Below are 18,244 nucleotides of genomic sequence, written 5' to 3' on the forward strand. Positions count from 1 at the left end.
TCCAGGAGCTTTTCCAACGCTGAGTCTGAGTAAGACAAGCTTGACTTTGATGAGCCTTGAGAGAAACAGCAGAAGTCAGATCTCTGCCAGCCCCATGCTATTGCAATTAGCAGAATTATGGCAAATTGTCCTGGGTTTCTGACATGAGAAAGCTGTTGCTTAGAGGTTTTTTTTAAAATTTTTCTTATTTTGACTGAGGAATGAACCTCTCATTTAAGAAGCTGAACTCTGTATCACTATCCAGAAGGGGTAAGAGTTGTTAAAGCTGTATTCATCAATTGTAAAAGAGAGCACATTTTATTTTGCTCTGTGCTATTTACAGCTGTTGTCCATTAGAAGTCCTCAGGAGCCTCATTCCCAGCTATAACTGCACAGCCCCATAAGTTTAGCTCAGCAATGAGCCTGCAAAACAGCACTAAATCATGGTGATGGGAGAAAGGAGAAAATGTTTGGAAATGGCAAAATGCAGCTGATGTCTTTGTGAAATCTGGCTTTTGCTTGTTGCTATTATAAGGCATTACTAAGGTAGATGGTAATGCACAATTAGCTGGAGAAGAATAGAACTAGTGTCTTCTAATTTTGGGGGAAAAATCAGAATGGCTGGCTCTGCAGGAGCTAAAGGAGTCTTTGACAATCCATAAGTGCCTAAGGCATTCATATGTATGCATTGATGAAAATGTACCAACCCCTCCCAGTATGGTGAGGTGTAAGAATGACAAAAATCTAATATGTGGCTATTGAGAAACAGAGCCCCAGTTGCGTTACTGGACCAGAACATGATTGCTCTGTATGAGCTCTTTGAGCTAGCAGTGCAGTTCACTCTTCTAGTGCCCACCAACTGCTTAAGAGGGAAGTGTGGATGTGGGATTATTTCCAAATCTGTGTCTGTCCCTGTATGATGTAAATAAATTTTGCTGCAAAGTATATACTATGCAGAATATACAGGCAAGGAGACAAATTAATGCTTATTCCTTGTTTGAATGTGAAATGAGAAATTTCACCTCTATTCCCAGCTCTGACACAGCCTTTTCTTGGTCAGACAAACAGCTAAACATCCTTTATTACCCTCTGTATTTTTGGGGATGGTGTTCTACCTCCCTGTTTTACTATGAAGGATTAATGATTTGTAACACATTTGGAAACAGAAGGATGGCTTTGGGAGCTAAGGACAAAGGCATGCAAGGTACTAATTCAGCATTTGTTTACAAGGGCACTCAGCTGATGCCTTTGGTTCTGCATGCTGTCCTGTTGCCTCTCCCAGTCCTGTCAGCTGGGGGCCTTCAGTCCATGAAGGGAACAGAGCCTGAGCTCTGACTGTCCTGATGGAGCAGGACAAACCTGCCCTGGCATGGCTGTGATGCCCTGAGAGATAAAGCTTTCCACTGAATAAATCTGTCAGCTTGACTTGTGATAGTGAATGCTCACAAAAGGATCATTTTAAGACAGATAATTGCTTTCTCCTTTCCTTTTATTTTCTGTGCCTGGCAGGTGTCTCCTTCTGCCTTCTCCCGTTTCCTTGGCCCATCCCTGAAGTGTGCTCAGCACAGATGGGATCTTCAAAGAATCTGCTGTCAAACTTGGTCTTTTCTAAGCATATGTGTGCTGAGAGTTTTTGGAGGCTTGTACCCAGACCAAATGTGTTTAGTGGCTTTTTCACAGGAACAGCAAATAACATATCTGATAACAAGGAAACTTTTGCTGTTAAGTTGCGAGTCTGTTTTGAAATAGGTTCAGTAGAGATTATCAATGAACTGTTCAGCAAAAATTTGATTTACTCTTTGGGTTTTTTTAAAAAAGCAACCCCCCAAATCCCCTCCCCTATCTCAAATTGCCACAGCTTATGTTTCCCATGCATGAAAGTAGTGCTACAAACAGATGAACTCTTCTAGTTGCAACTTCAGAAAATCAGCCTTTCTAATCTGAGTGAGCATCTATTTTATATAAAAGTGAAGAAATCTTTCCACCAAAACCAAGAGCTTGCCTTAGCCATGTGCATTGTTATTTCTAGCTTTTGTTGCATTGTTATGAAATAATGGTTGGGTTTGTGTTCTCAACCTCTGCAGCTCTGGTGAACATATTAGTGCGTTTTCTTTAATTATATCAGTTTAGTTCAATTAATTATGGTTTTGACCTTACAACACAAATTATTTCCAGAGATCGGGCAGCTTGCATGTCATTGGAGCCCCCTATGGGTGGGCAAATCTACTTAGATATTTAGAAAGTTCTGAATTGTTAATGGTGAAATACTGAAAGCGGAGCAGGACCTTAGACAATTAAATAACTTCTTGCTGCCTTTTAAACCTTAGTGAAATTTGATGGGATCAAACTTTCAATAATTGCTAGAAAGTATGGTAAAGCTGTTTGGAGGCAGTAACATGCACCTGCAGAATGCTTTCTAAGGTACATGTAAATATCTAGAAGTTATCACAGAATAAAAAGGGAGATTGGTTCTGTGCTGGTTCTGAGGACCAAATCTGTGATCAGTTTATAAATAGCACCCTGAGAAAATATCTGGAATGTCTAGGGATGTATTTTCCTTAGATTGCATTTTGGATTGTTATTTAAATTCAAAAGGAATAAAATCCACTGGCAAAGATCTTGTTCAAAGAAAAGCCCTGTTTAGTTTGGGGGTGTTTTTGCTTTGCTTTTTGCAGGCAGCCGTCCTTACGTGTTCCTCACAGCCCGTGTCCACCCTGGGGAGAGCAATGCCAGCTGGGTGATGAAGGGCACCCTGGAGTTCCTGGTGAGCAGTGATCCCATTGCTGAGCTCCTGAGGAAGTGTTTCATCTTCAAGATTGTGCCCATGCTTAATCCTGATGGAGTCATCAATGGCAAGTGAGTTGTGATGTGTGCTTACCCTGAGGTTTCTCTGTGCACCCAGCAGGTCTCATCTTCAATGTTTGCGCTGGGAGAATTCACTTTGCCCTGTGTTTTATTCATCCTGTTATCAGTCCTGTATGGAAAACGTGGATCTAAGGCATGGCCTGGTGTGCTGTCCTGCATTTGTCAGGTGCATGTGGCTCTGTACTGTCTGTGGTCAGAAGATCTCAGTTCCCTGGAAGGAGTGTTAGTTGTGCTGGAGAAACAGGATCTTTACTGACAAATGCAGGTTTCTCCATTCTGCTAAAGCAGCAGGGCAGAATACAGCTGCAAAGCAGATATGCTCGGGAAAAACTGGCTGTAATTAATGCTTTGTATAACCTGGTGGAGGAGGATGAATAAGGATTCCTTGAATTTTCACAGAAATATTTCTGTATAGTGAACCTTCCTCCTTCTCCCACCTTCTTTTCAATCTTCCTTCCCACATGTTTCCTAAGAGATGCTGAATCTGATCTTGGAAAAATATTGATTCCTTTTTGCATTCTTTGCCTTTTACCCTCCCTATCCACCCACACTAACTTCCCTCTCCCTGTACATGACTGGAAAAGGTACAAGTCTGCTCCTAATATTTTGAGCTGAAATAAGTATTGTTATGTGAAACCTTGAAGAAGGCACTAAGCTAAAGTAGGCTTGTCCTTTCCTGGAAAACAAATCTTCTCTCTCCAGTTTGCAGAGGAATTTGGTGGAATTTGTTCACTTTGGGTGTTTGTGGAGTGGCAGTGAGTTAATGACTGTTGGTCCTGCCCAGTGCAAGGGCAGGACATCATGATCACATCCCACCAGTGGCTGCTGTCTTGACCTGCTGATGGGGTCTTGGAGGGTTTGCAACAGCTGTGTCCCCTGGCTTATTGCAGAGGAGCACATGACAAATGTCAAAGCTGAAAGATGGGCTTAAATAAGCACTGGAAGACAGCAAAGTGTAGAGGAACAACTTTTCTTAAGCTACAGTCCCACACATGCTTTGGGGATGGGCTGTGATGATTGGGTGTTACAGGAACAGAAAAGCAAATCCTGAGCAACAACTGCATCAAGCTGGGTTTCAAACTCAGATGAGTTTAGGGTGAGAGGCTCACCAGGGAGCGCCTTGGGTTTCTCTGACAGTCTCTAGTCTGTGAAGTCACAGATTTTGGGCTGCTGTGCTCCCCAGGGCCTGGGTCTGCCAGAAGTCTGGGAGCACTGTTCAGAATAGCTGGGTACTGCCCCAGGGTGTTTGAGGCCTCTGTTGGCACCAAATGCTTTCTTGATCCTCATAGACAGAAGGAACAGGAAAAACAATTGTGGCTTTTCCCCCTTATTTTTTTTTCTCTCACTACACTTAGTTAAATTTTCCATCAGATCCAGGACTGGAGGGAATGGCTGACCTTTTCCTCCAGCTGTCAGGAACCAGCACAGCAGAGAAGGGACCTTCAGGAGGGAGAATGTGGCTCTTGATGACACCTGAATGAAGGGTATGTGTCACACAGGAGGTGTGTTTTGTGTTCCATGGTGCAGATGAGCTTGAACTGTAGTTAAATCTGGTGATGAAGAAGAGTTTAGTAAACCTTCAATGGATAGGACCAGGAGAACAGGGACTTGACCACATCTCCTTTATTGATCATGAGGCCTGGGGAGGGGAATAAATAATTTCTTTATGCTTTAAATTAAATACATCTCTCTTGTGAATCCTCCTGTGGATTCTCTCTCCTCCCATATTCTTCTTGTTTCTCTATATGTATGCTTTTTAGTAGCCATGGTTCCTCCTATATTAAATGAAATATTTTTGTTCTGGGGCTCAGGTTTACTGGTAGCATGTAAGAGTGTGTGTTGGTGTGTAAGAGCTTGTGGGAGTGTGTAAGAGTTGGCATCATCTTCCTCTTCCTTTACCTGATTTTAATGTTTCCTTTTTATTTTCATCTGCTTCCCTTTTCTCACTCTTCCCTCCTGTTGAATCAAGGAGGCTTTTCATTGACAAGAACTTGATGAATTTTGTAAAATGAACCAACGAGTGGCGATGGGAGCTGAGGAGTCTTTTTTAGATGAAGGAAATTTATTGGAAGCCACATGATTTCTACGAAGGCGTGGGGTAACCATAGTAGCAGCTAGGTAGAGGAAATCCTGGTTTTTCTTTTGGAATATACCCACGGACCATTCTTTATCTGTTTTAAAAACACCCTGTTCTCTCTGGCACCTGCCCTCCCCCAGCACAGGCTGAGTAAGCTTTGCATCTCCAGGGTAAGGCAGGTGAGGTGCTGGGTTTTCTCTCTCCCTTGATGCTCCCTCCCCTTTGATTTACTCTGTCTGTTCCTTGTTTACTCAGGGGCTTTGTTCATTACCTCCTCAAGCCTATCAGAGAAAAGCTTCAGTTGTTTGATAATTACTGACATAAAGAGAGAGAAATGCCCACTAAAATCCCCCCTAGAACAGCTTTCCTCTGCACAGCCTCAAATAGTACAAAGGAAAAAAAAGGAGCATGTCCCCACTTAACCTTTGGAGCCTTCTGTTTGGAAGGACAATCTTAGGAGGAGGAGAAGCACCACATTTGCCTCTATACCCAAAGACACTATTTGTATAAAAAACCTTTTTCTCCCTTGTATTAATGTTTACTCTCCTGAATGGGCACATTGTGTTCTCTGGGCAATAAGAGGCAGAAAGGATCAGGGATAGGGGAAAAAGCTAATGGCTGGTCTGAGGAGTCAGTTTATGATGCAGAACTGCATCCTTAAGGACTAAATCTTGAGGTGATGTCACACAAAGCTGTACAAGTGCAGACATCCCTCCTTCTCTTTATTGCTTCTCTGTGGTCAGAGGGTTGAAGGAGAAGTTTAGTTCTAAATTGGTGCCATGCACTCTGCAAACACACTCCAAAGGCTCTCCCCAGACTGGTTAATCTATGATGTGTTTGTTTCTCTAAGGACAGAGCAGAGATGTGAGAAGGCTGGGAAAGGAGTGGTTTTGAATTAATGGAATTTCTCTCTAGGAGAGAGGTGCTACAGGAGTTGTGTGCTGCTCTTTGGCAGATGCTTCTATGAGTCTGTCCCCACGTTTTCTTCAGAAGTTCTGCACCTAAATTGTCACCATCTTGCCAAAAGTAGTTGGGTAGGAATATGTGAAAGGCAAAGCATGCCTGGGAAAAAAAAGCATTTTTAAATTGTGAAAGACTCAACCCTCACATACACTGGCTGTGCTCTGAGATGTACATTGTGAGAAGGCAAGAGCATGTGCACTGCTTTCCTCAAGACCTCAGAGGTGACAAAGATGCAAATTCTGTGACTATCTGTTCTGGGATACTTGGTGGCTCTGGGACGTGCACATGAAGTGTGGGCTAATTTTCCTCAAGTGGGCAGAATTTTTTACAGCTCTTTGCTGCTTTGGTGCCTCAGATGTTGCTTCTGTTGCCTTTCACTGAGAGGGCAGTGATGGATTTGAGAGCTTAGGGTACCAAATGTGGCTAGTGCCTGCACAGCACGAGATAAAATATGAGCTGCAGTGTTTCTTAGCTCTCATTTCTGTGAATTGTTCCTTGGTGGAACAACCAGAAATGGTGTCTGGCCCTGCACCACACACTTGTCTGAGTTTCCTCTCTGCTGTGGGAGGTGCCCCAGTTTCATCCAAGGCCCTTTGTGCTGTGCTGATGTGACAGCCCATCCTTGGCTCTCCTTCTGTGATAAACATCCCCCTGCAGACAGCTGCACCCCAGGACTCTCCCTTCTGACAGCACTTCCAGTGCAGGATTGTTTATTCCTTCCTTTATCAGCCAGGGCTGCTGGGCCCCCTGAGTTATTAGCTCTATTCACTCATTGTCAGTGTTTCCTCCTTCGTAAATATGCCCCCATATGTCTCTGCTCCCAAGGAATATGCTTTCTTTTCTATTTACTGCTTTTCCCAGGCCCCCACCTCCTCATTGCTCTCTCCACCCAACGGCCCAATAACAGCCAAGGAGATAAATAAGCTCCATAACTCTTCCCAGCTATTATTTTTTGTTGTTGTTGTTGTTGTTGCCCTGCATGGTAATATATATAATAACAAGGAAACAAATCTTATTACTAAAGTAATTACAATAAATAAAAAGCTGAGAGGGGAGATGAAGGAAGGGTCTGTCAGGGGAGTGATTGCAGTAGGATTTTTAAAAATTTAATTTACTTGAGATGTTCTCTGCCACTTTGCTGATACCCTGCTGAGGGGGGCTGTGACTAATTAGCAGCCAGCTGTTGTTTTAACACCCTCACCTAATTTATAGTGTGCCTGAGCGTCTAAAACAGGAGCCTGTGTGATATCATTGCTTGTGGGACTCAGCACCAGCCTTGTGTCAGTAGTTGGCTTTATTGCTTGGTGCTTTTGTTTCTCAGAAGCTGTATAGCTAAAATTTTGGGTGCTTTGCTGCAATTCCTTTTATCTTCAGTATACCCTCTGTGCTTTCAGGAGTTTGACCCAGAGAGTAAACACAATTTGTTGCTTATAACTGCTTGTCCCAGTGTCCAGCCTAATAACTGAGCATCACAACTGCTGCTGTTTGACTAAAAAGAGTGGACAGGATCTAGGGTTTGTTTGAATTCTGGGGCCTCATTCTCCTGTTGGCAGGTAAATTTTTGTTTAAATTCTGGGCCTCGTTGTCCTGTTAGCAGGTTTCTCATGGAGGTACCATATTGTTCTTGCTAATAGAATGGAGATTGCCATATCATCTGTCTTCTAAATGGTCGTGAAATCTAATTAGTTAATGGCCATATTAAAACCTGGAAGGATCCAAGGCATTGTTCCATGTTTCATCAGTCTCCCAGCTGCCAATTGCCAAAGCATGTGCAGTCTTTGTGAGCTCTCACACAGTGAAGGTTCCCAATGAGTTGTGTGTGTGTCCCTGTGCTCTTCCCTGTACAATTTATGCTGGTCATGCAAGGTCACCTGGAAATCTTACTACAAAAATCATTGGGTGTGGGCTCAGAGATGTTACTGCCTTGGACTACTAAACACTTCAGCTTCTAGCCTTGGGAACTATTTCATTTTGGATAGGTTCTACCTTGCATTTTCAAGTTAGCATGAATGTTAGATGTGAACAGGTTGTTCCACAGGCTCAGAAAGGAATCCCTTTGTTCTGCATTTGTGTCTGTTTTCCTAACTGATGATGTGAGTTGGTAATCAGATGTGTGCACTCCTTTGAAGACATTTTCAGGAGCCAGGAGACTGGTGTACAAAGCTAGCTTTTAGTAAAGTTAATGAGATGATTGAATTATATTATAATTCTTGTTAGCTTGATTGTGTGTCATTATCCCTCTTGTTTGTTATTATGCTTATTTGAGTCCCATTTGTGGGATATTATTCCCATCACAATTGTGCCCGTGCTGGGCTCTGTAAAGAGACAGGAAAGGAGCAGCTGGTGCCTTGTTAGGCCTGTGCATTAGTGCCACAGGCTGTGCAGTGGGGTTGGAGGGAATGAAAAGGATGCTGGGCTTTTGGCTGCAGTGCAGCCCGATCCAGCATCTCAGCCCTGGCTGCACAAGGCACTTCATGGAGCTCTGAGCTTTGTAGTGGCAGCTCTTCCTCAGGATTGCATCCTGGCAGAGGGAAATCATCCTGCCGCAATGACTGCCACAACCACCTGATGAGAGTTTATGAAGGATACCTCAGTATCATCAAGGCAGGAATTGGGGAAATGTATTAAAAATCAGGAATCTATACCTTCTTGGGATTTCCAGACATATATGCAAACCCTGGCCCAACTGGCTGCATAAGCAAATTTACACTGAGATGTCATTGCTGCTGAGCTTGGATGGTACCTTGTAGGTACCTTGTTTGATGTGGTAGACATCAAACACTGATATCAAAGCTGAATATTTTGGAGTTGAGCTAATATCACAAGTAAAGGGGATCTTTTGGCCACCCATCTCAAGATCAAGTCTGTTTACATGAGTTAAAGCCTGTTGGAAGCTCCAGATGCAGAGATGGAGTTGTTATTCATAGGATGGGAAAATAGAAGTCCACAAAATGAAATTGTAAAAACTTCACTTTTATAGATGCAATGAAGAATGTCCAGTATTTTACTGCAATATCCACACTACCTGGAAAGCTGAAATTGCCTGGGAATGAAGGTTATTGTCTCTTGTAATATACCTTCATATATTACCCTGTGTAATAAATCAGGCAGTATTTCTTTCGCCATGAAAACTGGACATCCCTGGAGTTCCAAGTGACATTTCTCATTTTATGTTGCTATTTGGCCCTTTTAAGTATTAAAAACCGTAATTTTTTTGTGAAATATGCACTGAAATTTTTGAAAGCTTACGAACAAGAAAATCAGGAGCTTAGTTTTGCGAGTGTAAAGCTTATTTTCCATGAGTTTGCTTTTTAAAAATTCTATACTGGGTTAGCTTTGTGTTTTGGCTAATGTTGTTCTTTAACATTTTTATTTATTTATGTATTTCTCTCTCAGTTTTTCCCTTCCCTCTCTTTGGAATCTGTTATTCAAATGCAGCATTAAAAGCTGGTGAAGTACTGTGATAGGAGAGGGGATGTATAATGACCTTGGGGTGGGAAAACAGACTGGCAGGTGGAAATGGTGTTTGTAGAAAAGCGATGAAGAGCCTTATCTACAACAATAGGCTTCATTTGAGAGCTTATGTTTTCAAAATTGCTGTGCAAAAATGTACCTACAGAGGTCCAGCTGAAGTTGAATTGTTTACCTGTGCGCATGGCTTGTGTGATTGCACATGCAATTGGGTAATTACACGGGCAAAATTTGCTCCGATGGTTTCAGCAAATCGCCATCCTAATTTCATAAACCCAGCTGAATGTCCCACAGAAGCATCAAGAAAATAAAGACCAGAAAATTGAGTCAATACTGCAATGAGAGGGTGAGAAATCAAAACTTTTTCTGCAGCTTAATGGGCAGCACTGCTGGGAAAGGTGCAGCACAGTTTTAATGCTGCAAAGGAGCTGTGAGTCTTGAAGGGGTAGAAAAACTGAAGGGCTCTTGGAGTTGTACAGCTCAGGTTTGAGCTGAGGGGAGGAAATAGAGAAGCAAGGGGTGACATTGGCAGGGAGAAGGCTCCAGTGATGGTGCACCCTGGGTCTGTGCACACTGCATGCCTCTGAAAGCAGTGTTTGAACACATCCTACCTCCACGAAGCCATAACCTTGATATGGTTGGGACTCTCAGGTAACTGTGCTGGTGTTTTTCTGCATGGAAATAGGGGTGATTTATGATGTAAAATTCTTTGGAAATCATGCTACATTCAGAGCTGTGCAAAAGTGAGAAACTTTTCCATGGTGTTTTAGAACTGGTTTATCGAATTTCACCAGTGGATATGTCCTTATGTAAAATTGTTACATATTGCATTATATCTCATAGGATCCTTCAGTGTCTGGGGAAGCAGAACACAGAGGAGAAGTGGGAGTGAGCAATGTAGTCTAGGCCCTAATTCACCTTTTTGATTGCTTTTGTTTGTCTGCCACAAATAGCAAAGACTTAAGGACTCATCAGTTGGAGAAGAGCTGCTACATTCTCTGCCTATATATATATGTATATTTCATGGAATGTCAGTAGGAAAAAGGATTTATTGCCAAACATACACACATAATAATCCATAATCAAATCAATATCTTCATGTAATGCTGTTTTGTTGTTTTATTGGGAGGTTTTTCTTAAGTTACCAGGCAGTAACAAGGTGTGAGTGCAAGAATTCTTTCCAGGTGCATCCCATGACAGCATCTCTAGTAGTAGTTTTCTTCTCTGATTGTTGTTGCCCCATTTTTCTCCTAAAATGCTCATAGGCTCAGTTTTTGAAGGAGAGGGACCCTGGCTCTCATGGAGCACTGCCTAAAGCAGAAGTTTGGTTCTCAGTTCTAGCTCTGGTCTGTGGTGTCTTCTGCCAGCAGTAAGAGGAATGATATTAATGAAAACTTACTTTTTGAGGAATATTTCCTGTATTCATTGTTTGTTAGATAACAAAAGGTCATTAGCATAGAAACAAAAGGCAAAGATTTAAAAAGTGATGCTTTTTCTGTCTTCCCTCTAACAGTTATGGCACAGGAGAGGGTATAAAGTGCAAAGCAGCTGAACACTCATAAACTATTTTAATACCATTCAGAAATGAGAAGAACCAGGTAAAGAGGCTTTATGTAGCCATGTAGTTTATTGCACTAATCAGTCACTTCTACAGTGCTCTATCATGGCTTGAAGTCCTTGCTCCAGTGATGTGAAAAAAAAATTGGTGATCTCCCATCCAATTTTCTAATTGATCTTGGTCTATATAATTGAAATCTCTAGCACCTTGTTTGAGTAGCAGTGAATTCTGTGTTTAGATGGATAAAATGTTAGCCAAAGCAGGTCTGGACTACATTTGTGACAGCAGAGAGGTGACTTAAGGTCTGAATACAAAGTAGAAGGAGCTGTGGGAGATTAGGACTAAGCTATATTTCTCATGGATATTTTTAGATGACAAAAATAACGTCTTAGGGGTTAGACTGAAACCTCTGGAAAGGCAACTGACACTTTGTGGGTTGAACCATCTGCATGGAATTGTCAAACCAAAGGCTGCAGATTTACCTGTCAAATGTCCTACTGTAAACCCATGTAGGGGCTGAACGTGGAGATCCAAAGACAGTGGGAGAAAAGTTGTTTTCCCTTCCAGAACGTGCATGTTACACAAAAGAGAGTTTGCTTTTGAATAGCTTTGTTGTCTGGTCTTGTGCACATGCTGAATTTCAGGTGGAGAACAGCTAAGTGTTTGAAGTCACAATAATTTCTGTTGCTTTCCCTGACATGCAGGTGAGGGCACCCTTGAACTGTGCTACTTCTCTGTCTATCTTTAGACAGCTTTAAATGGGATGTAATCCCATCCAGTATGTTTCTTGTTCAAAAATCAAATGGTGTCCATATCAATGGCTGTGAGTTTTTGGGCTCATAACAGTAATTCAGCTGGGAATGTAAATAAAGAGGAGAATATTAAGAAAAAGGTTCTGTTGCTGTAAACAGTAGAAATACTTTAAATCAAGTGTATCTTTTCATTGCACAATTTCTTATCAAAACAAAAGCCCAGCTCAGGGCTGTTATTTATCACAGAATAACAGAATATGCCAAGTAGGAAGGGACCCATAAGGATCATCAAGTCCAGCTTCTGGCCCTGCACAGGGCACCCCAAGAGTTACAGCATGTGCCAGAGAATATTGTCCAAAGGCTTCTTGAACTCTGTCAGGCTGGTGCTGTGACCTCTGCCCTGCGGAGCCTGTTCTGGTCCCCAGCCACTCTCTGGGTGAAGAACTTTTTCCTGATATCTGATCCAGACCTGTGACACAGACAGATCTGTAATTTCTGGGATCCTCCTTCATGAAAACTGGAACAGTGCTTGCCAGCTTTCAGTCATCTGGAATAACTCTGGATTCCCAAGACTACTCAAAAATCATTGACAAGGGTTTTCCAATATCAGTAGCTCTTTGAAGATCTTCAGATGAATCCCATCAGGCCCCATGGATTGTAGGGATCCAGCTGGAGCAGCAGATCCCACAAAATTTTGGAGTCCACCTTGAGTGGATCATTCTCTAATGAACTGGCTTTGCCAGTGTTCACAGCTCTCTCTGTGTTTTAACTGAGGAGTGTCTGTTCTGACAATGTGGACTGATGACAGAAGTTTATTTGTTATATCTTTGGTCTCAAAGTGCCATAACAAAGCACCTGCTCTACTTTCAGGAGTTGCTTACTGTCCCTCTTTTGGACTTTTTTAACTGAAGGACCCATTGCTTTGTGAATGTTGTGGGTTTCTGCTTTCAGGCCATTGGGTAGAAATTGTGGCAACCAGGTCTGCAGCAGATGTTGCAAAGCACAGAGAAGAAATCACTTAGGTGCAATCAACCCCCTTCTGTTCTGTGTTTTTCCCTGAGTATTTTATTAATCTCTGAGAAACACATGTGGCAGCTCTGAAAACATTATTTTACATGCAGTCTCAGATGGATTGGTCCCCAAAGAGCACACATCTAATTCTCCACAAACTAGCTATGGTGCAGGTATGACTCTGTCATTGCTAATTCTTGCTTAAACCTCATGGAAACCTAAATAAGGAGTTAGCTTTGAGGTTTGCCAAAAACACTGAGGTCCAAATGATACAGTATTCTATGCATGTAAATGCAGATATAATGTTAATAGAAACCATTTTGATCCAGATTGCCAGGACTGAAAGGATGCAGTTGTGCTTGAAAAACAGATATGTGTGTGCATGCACAATTACTCAATCTGTGGTTTAGGCATTTAAGTGGCCATCTCATTTTCAATTATGATGTTCATCCTAGGGGAATGGGTTTGTGCAAATCAGCAACACAAATATGCATATGTTTTGGTGTGTGCTACCCTAAAAACATGTTGCATTACTTGGACATAAACTTGGATTGATTTATCTTCTTTTCCATTTGAAATTTCTATTTTAATCTGAGGAATGTGAGCTGTGGTGGCTGAATGGCAGTTCTTCAGCAGCATGATTTCCTTTTCCAAATGGTTAACTCTTGTAATTGTTTCTGTAATGTAAGATAATATTTCCTGCTAACAGTTATTTAGGATACTGTCATGGCAAGCCATAATTCATCCCCATTGCCTAGTGGCCCAAATAATGACCAAGGCTTGCCCCTAGCTGAATTATCATTCTTATGCTTTCTTTAGGCTTTCTGAAGGCTCAATAGCTCTTATTTTTCCACATTTTAAATATGTCTATATAGAGCATCTACTGCAAATATTCAAGACAGGATGAAGATGTCCAAGCTGACACAGAAATGGAAGGCTATTTGGGCTGAAGCTAAACTGCTCAAAGATCTTCAGCACACTGAAATTTGCACCAAAAATAGGAACTTTTAAGTCATCTGACTCATGACTAGTGGAAATACTGCTTTGAAAGAAGATTCAGTTTATTATCCCTTCTGTGGTTCTCTAAGAAAAAGTAGATGTTGGGAAAGGACAGTAGCAATGTGAATGTCACAGAAGGATGAGGTTTTGTCAGTAAACAGTTCCTGGGAAAAAATTGTGTTTAAGTTCCTTCATATTAGTAATACTATTAAGGTTTAGCAAAATAAATGTTAATTGATTAATTTTCAAGCTGTAGCTTTCCTGTGATCCTTTTGGAAGGAAACTACATCAAATGGAAATATGTTAAGACTATATGACAATGACCCGAGGAAGTTGGAAACCATATATTTTAAGTCACTTATTGTGATCCACAATAACATCTTAATTCTTGGGGTTTAACACCATTCATGCTGGGGGAGTCTGTGAATCACTGGAAGTAATATGCAAATTTATCTAACCTGGGAAATGGGTCTATGATTCATATCAATTTGGGCCAGGAATGTAAGCTTTGTAAGCTGCTACAAGGATGTGAAAAGGAAAGTTGTAACTTAGACTTTCTAAATGGTGATTCACAGACAGGGTGGGTGGTAGGGCAATTTGCCTGGCTCAGTGTGGGAGCTATGCTCAGTCATGGGTCGCTCAAGGAACTAAAACTGAGCCTGTTCTGGACTCATCTGGAGAGCCATGGATGCCCTGATGGCGCTGGGGGTGCTCTGCAGAGACTGGGCTATGAGCAGGGGAGGATGAGGGAGGTTTCTTAGAGCAAGCTGAGAAAAGGGATCTTACCCTGTTGCAGGACTGTTTTTGAACTAGAAATGAAGAATGATGGCCTTGACTGTTTCACAATGGAGAGGGGAAGATAACTCCATATGTTATATGGTGTGAGTGCTCCAGGCAGCCCAAACTTGATATTACACTTAATTAACCTGAGCCAGGCTACATCCCTTCAGGCTCCTGGAAAAGTGTGGGTGGCTCATGCTTCCTTTGCCATCTGTGGTCAAGCTCACAAGACTGCACAGAGACTCCTGGGTTTGTGTCAGGACAGAGAGGAGCAGAGGTTCCAGCCTCCTCTTGCTTGTGTTCTCAGGTGTCCCCTGGGAACTGACTTAATGAAATCTTGCACTGGTGAGTTCTGATTAATTGAAGTAGCCCAAAGCAGGACTTGCTGGATAACCTCAAGATGCTTTCCTGGAAGCCTTCAGTGCATTTTGTACCTTCCAAGTGGCAGAAGATATGAGATGGATGTCCATTAGGCAGCCAAGTTCAGGACCTTATCTGCATTGCTTTAAGCTTGCTACATTCACATAGGCCCATTAGAGAACCTCTCAGCCCATTAGAGAACCTCTTTCCTTGAGTGGGAAGAAGGAAGAATTCTTACTAATTCCCTAATACCTATTGGTCATAGGCTGCCTTTTCTTTTTCCACTTCAAAATGTCACATTGGATTCCTGATGGAATTAGAGATCTTTATCTTCCTTCCCTCTGCTAGACCTCTGACTTTTTCTGGTTTTCTTCCACACTGAAGACTTAATTTCTCACATATGTGAGACAGTGAAAATTAAACAAACAAGCTGGCAGATAGACAGAATGGTTCTTCATGTCTGGAAAGCTGCAATGAGCTGTGACTTAGGAATTACAGTGCTTCATATTCAAACTTTTCTTTTTGATGCATTGAGGTGGCACAGAAGCTGACAGTGACATATGGAGAAGGCCACCTTAGCAGGATTGAGGCTGTTATGTGATAAATGACATGGTATGTCAAAGGACTCCTGTTATCCATCATGCTGGCTTCCTCTCAGCACACTCTCCAAAACAAGAGGCAGCTACACAAACAGCTGGGGGAAGCTGTAGGTAGGGTCAATGGTGTGCTCAAAAGAGAAAATAAGAAAGCTGGAAGTGCATGTTCTCATGGGCATAATAGCCTCTGAGTCTTGAGCTGAGAATTTTAAAGTCTTTTTCTGTTGAAACTTCCGAAGTACCCGGTTTTACATCTTTGTCAAGAATAAACCTTTTTCAACAGTTGTCTCAAAAGTCATGAAGACAAAAGGTTTCAAAACACCACCAAGTTTAGTTCTAAATATCAAAGTTTTCTCTAAAGGAAGCCTGTTTAGCACCATGTTTTCAACTGGAAGCCCTGATGGTTCTGTGCCCTGATACATCTCCAGACTTTGCGTCTTTCCTCTCTTTCTCCCTTTCACCTCTGTTTGGTAGTTTGAGCCTGAAATGCAGTGGAATGAAAATCTGGATCTGTAATTTCCTACATGTATGAGACATGGGAAGCAGAGGCAAAGTGGTACAAGTGCTGTTTAAAAAGTAAAGGCGATAAAAGAGTCTGGAGGGAAGGAACAGAGCTTTGACCCTCAACACACCTGACACAGGAACCTGGTCTGTAGGACACTTCCTACTTGTTTTGGCCATTCAAGTCAAACAGTAATGGAGCAAACTTTCACAGCTCTGTCTCCCACTGTTGGAAAGTGTGTGACTTGATCTCAGACTTCTTCTCTCTGTGTCACATTTAACCCAACAGAAGCTCTTTATTTTTTAAAATTCATTTCAGATTGATACATGCACCAATGTCTGTTCAGGAGCACCAAAGGTTGTGTGGCACAACTGGCACCTGTCCATTTCAACCTCCTTGAGCCCATCTCTCTTTTTCATTAGCCGTAATGGCTTTCTTTCCTCTACATGATTAATGGACTCTCAATAGCTATGTAGTCTATAAACCTAGACAAGTAGTCTGTCTCTTTTGATCCCTGAGCTCCTAAAAGCCTGAGTCTGACTCTGCTTAAATGGTGCTTATGTGCCCACATGCACAGTAGTAATTGGTGCAAAATATCAAATGTCACTATGTGACATTTCATTCATAGCAGTCACATTTAAAGTAAAGGCTTTAACTTGATGATTCACCAATGGCCAGTGTCAAATTATCTGGGATGGTCTTCATGTTACAAGTGTCAATCAACAAATTAATTAGCCTGGAGATAATTTAATCAGAGCCCATCAGTGAACTGGCTTAAGGAAATCCCTTTGCTTCCAGATTATTCCTGCAGCCTGCTTGCAGGAATGAGAGCACAGCCTTGGAGAAAGGGTGGGTGCTTACAGCTTCTCTTGCCCCTGTGGCAAATCCATCTCTGGGAGGATGGAGTTTCCAGTCCCTCAGCTGCCTCTGTTCCGCAGTTCAGTGCAGGACTTCAGGTTCTACAGTTCCTGGAAGCTCCTTCCTAGAATAAAATTTGCTAAACACAAACCAACCCAAATATATAGAGAAGTCAGGGCCCTCCAGCTTCCAGTGCTGCTGTGCTCCACTTCATTTGACAGTGCAGATTTTCCTTCACAAACTCTTCATGTGATGAGACACTTATTTCAGCTGTTGACCCCTGTCCATGACCCCTCACTGGGAGATCAGGTGTAAAGAACCAGGCTATTATCTGCCTTCCACTCACACATTTCTAATCAAAGCAGCCAATTTTGCTAACTCCTACGGCTGAAGTCACAGTGAGGCAGACCGGGCTGAGTACAGAGAAAAGAAGTGCTTGGAATGGCATAGCCAGGGGTAAGAAATCCTAAGGGTAGGGCTGAAAAAGAAAGGTTAAGCTGGGAGAAAAGACGAACAAGCAAAGCAGGGAGGAATTCTAAATTCCAGTTTCATTTAATGTAAGAGGTCATAAGAAACAATAGAGTGAAGAAAAGCATCTCTATACCCTCCATGCATCTCTCCATGATCCTTTAGCTCACTGCAGTGAGCACTGGTAGAATGCTGTAGTGTATTCTGCTTTCATTGTGCATTCTCAACACAAAATAAGTGGAAAAAAAACCCCCACAACAATTAAATAAAATCCAGAGCAGCTATGACAAGATATCTTTTCAGATATTTTAAAGATTACTGTTTACTCCAGTTATGACGCCTTTTAAGTAATTCTGTTCTGGATGTTGAATTCTCTCTAAACTCAGACAACCCTTGCAAGTGTGAGCCCTGTCTACTGCCTTCAGAGGAGGAGCAAGGCCATGTGGCATCTTCTGCTTTGGTCTGCAAAATCTATAGCCTAGTCTATGAGCCATCACTTTTGTCATTACCTGTCATCAGAGGAATCTTGTTAAATAGGGCAGTAATCCTTGATGATGTGTCAAACACTTGTGCTGTTCCCTCCCTTGGAGCACTAATTTTGGTTGATAGCTGTTTCTTGCTTGCCTTCCAACATGATGTGGAGGTGTCACTTTATTATATTTGAATGTTTCAGCTGCATTTCAGTAACAGACAAATGATGTCAGTATCTTGTAACCTGATGGAGCAATCTGTCAATAGCTTACAGGCACAAATGATGGACTGGCATCTCAGGCTGGATAGTGAAACTCAGCCTTTGACTTTGATTTTTACCTTTTTTTCTGGTTTAAAGGTCCTGTAGGCTGTAATTGCTTTTTGGGACTGATAATGTATTCTTAGCTCTGAATTGGAGAACAGCTGTTGTCTTCAGTTTCTTCATGTTTCACTGTCTGGTTTATAATTACAGTCTATAAATTGTGTTAGGATTTTTGGTAACAAGGAATGTACTGAAAATTAGATTCTTTCCAG

General features: G+C 42.0%; 1 protein-coding gene across 1 annotated transcript in view; it reads left to right on the plus strand.

The window, feature by feature from the left end:
• The window catches only part of AGBL1 (ATP/GTP binding protein like 1), a gene marked incomplete at its 5' end in the record, with an annotated part of 203,599 nt that overhangs the window by 40,755 nt on the left and 144,600 nt on the right, over positions 1-18,244 (plus strand). The window contains one exon of the mRNA XM_031055887.1: positions 2,655-2,835. Within this exon, the coding sequence (XP_030911747.1) occupies positions 2,655-2,835 (181 nt within the window). The remainder of the gene's footprint in view (positions 1-2,654; positions 2,836-18,244) is intronic.

This window comes from Geospiza fortis, unplaced genomic scaffold, assembly GCF_000277835.1.
Source record: "Geospiza fortis unplaced genomic scaffold, GeoFor_1.0 scaffold171, whole genome shotgun sequence".
Lineage (NCBI taxonomy): Eukaryota > Metazoa > Chordata > Aves > Passeriformes > Thraupidae > Geospiza > Geospiza fortis.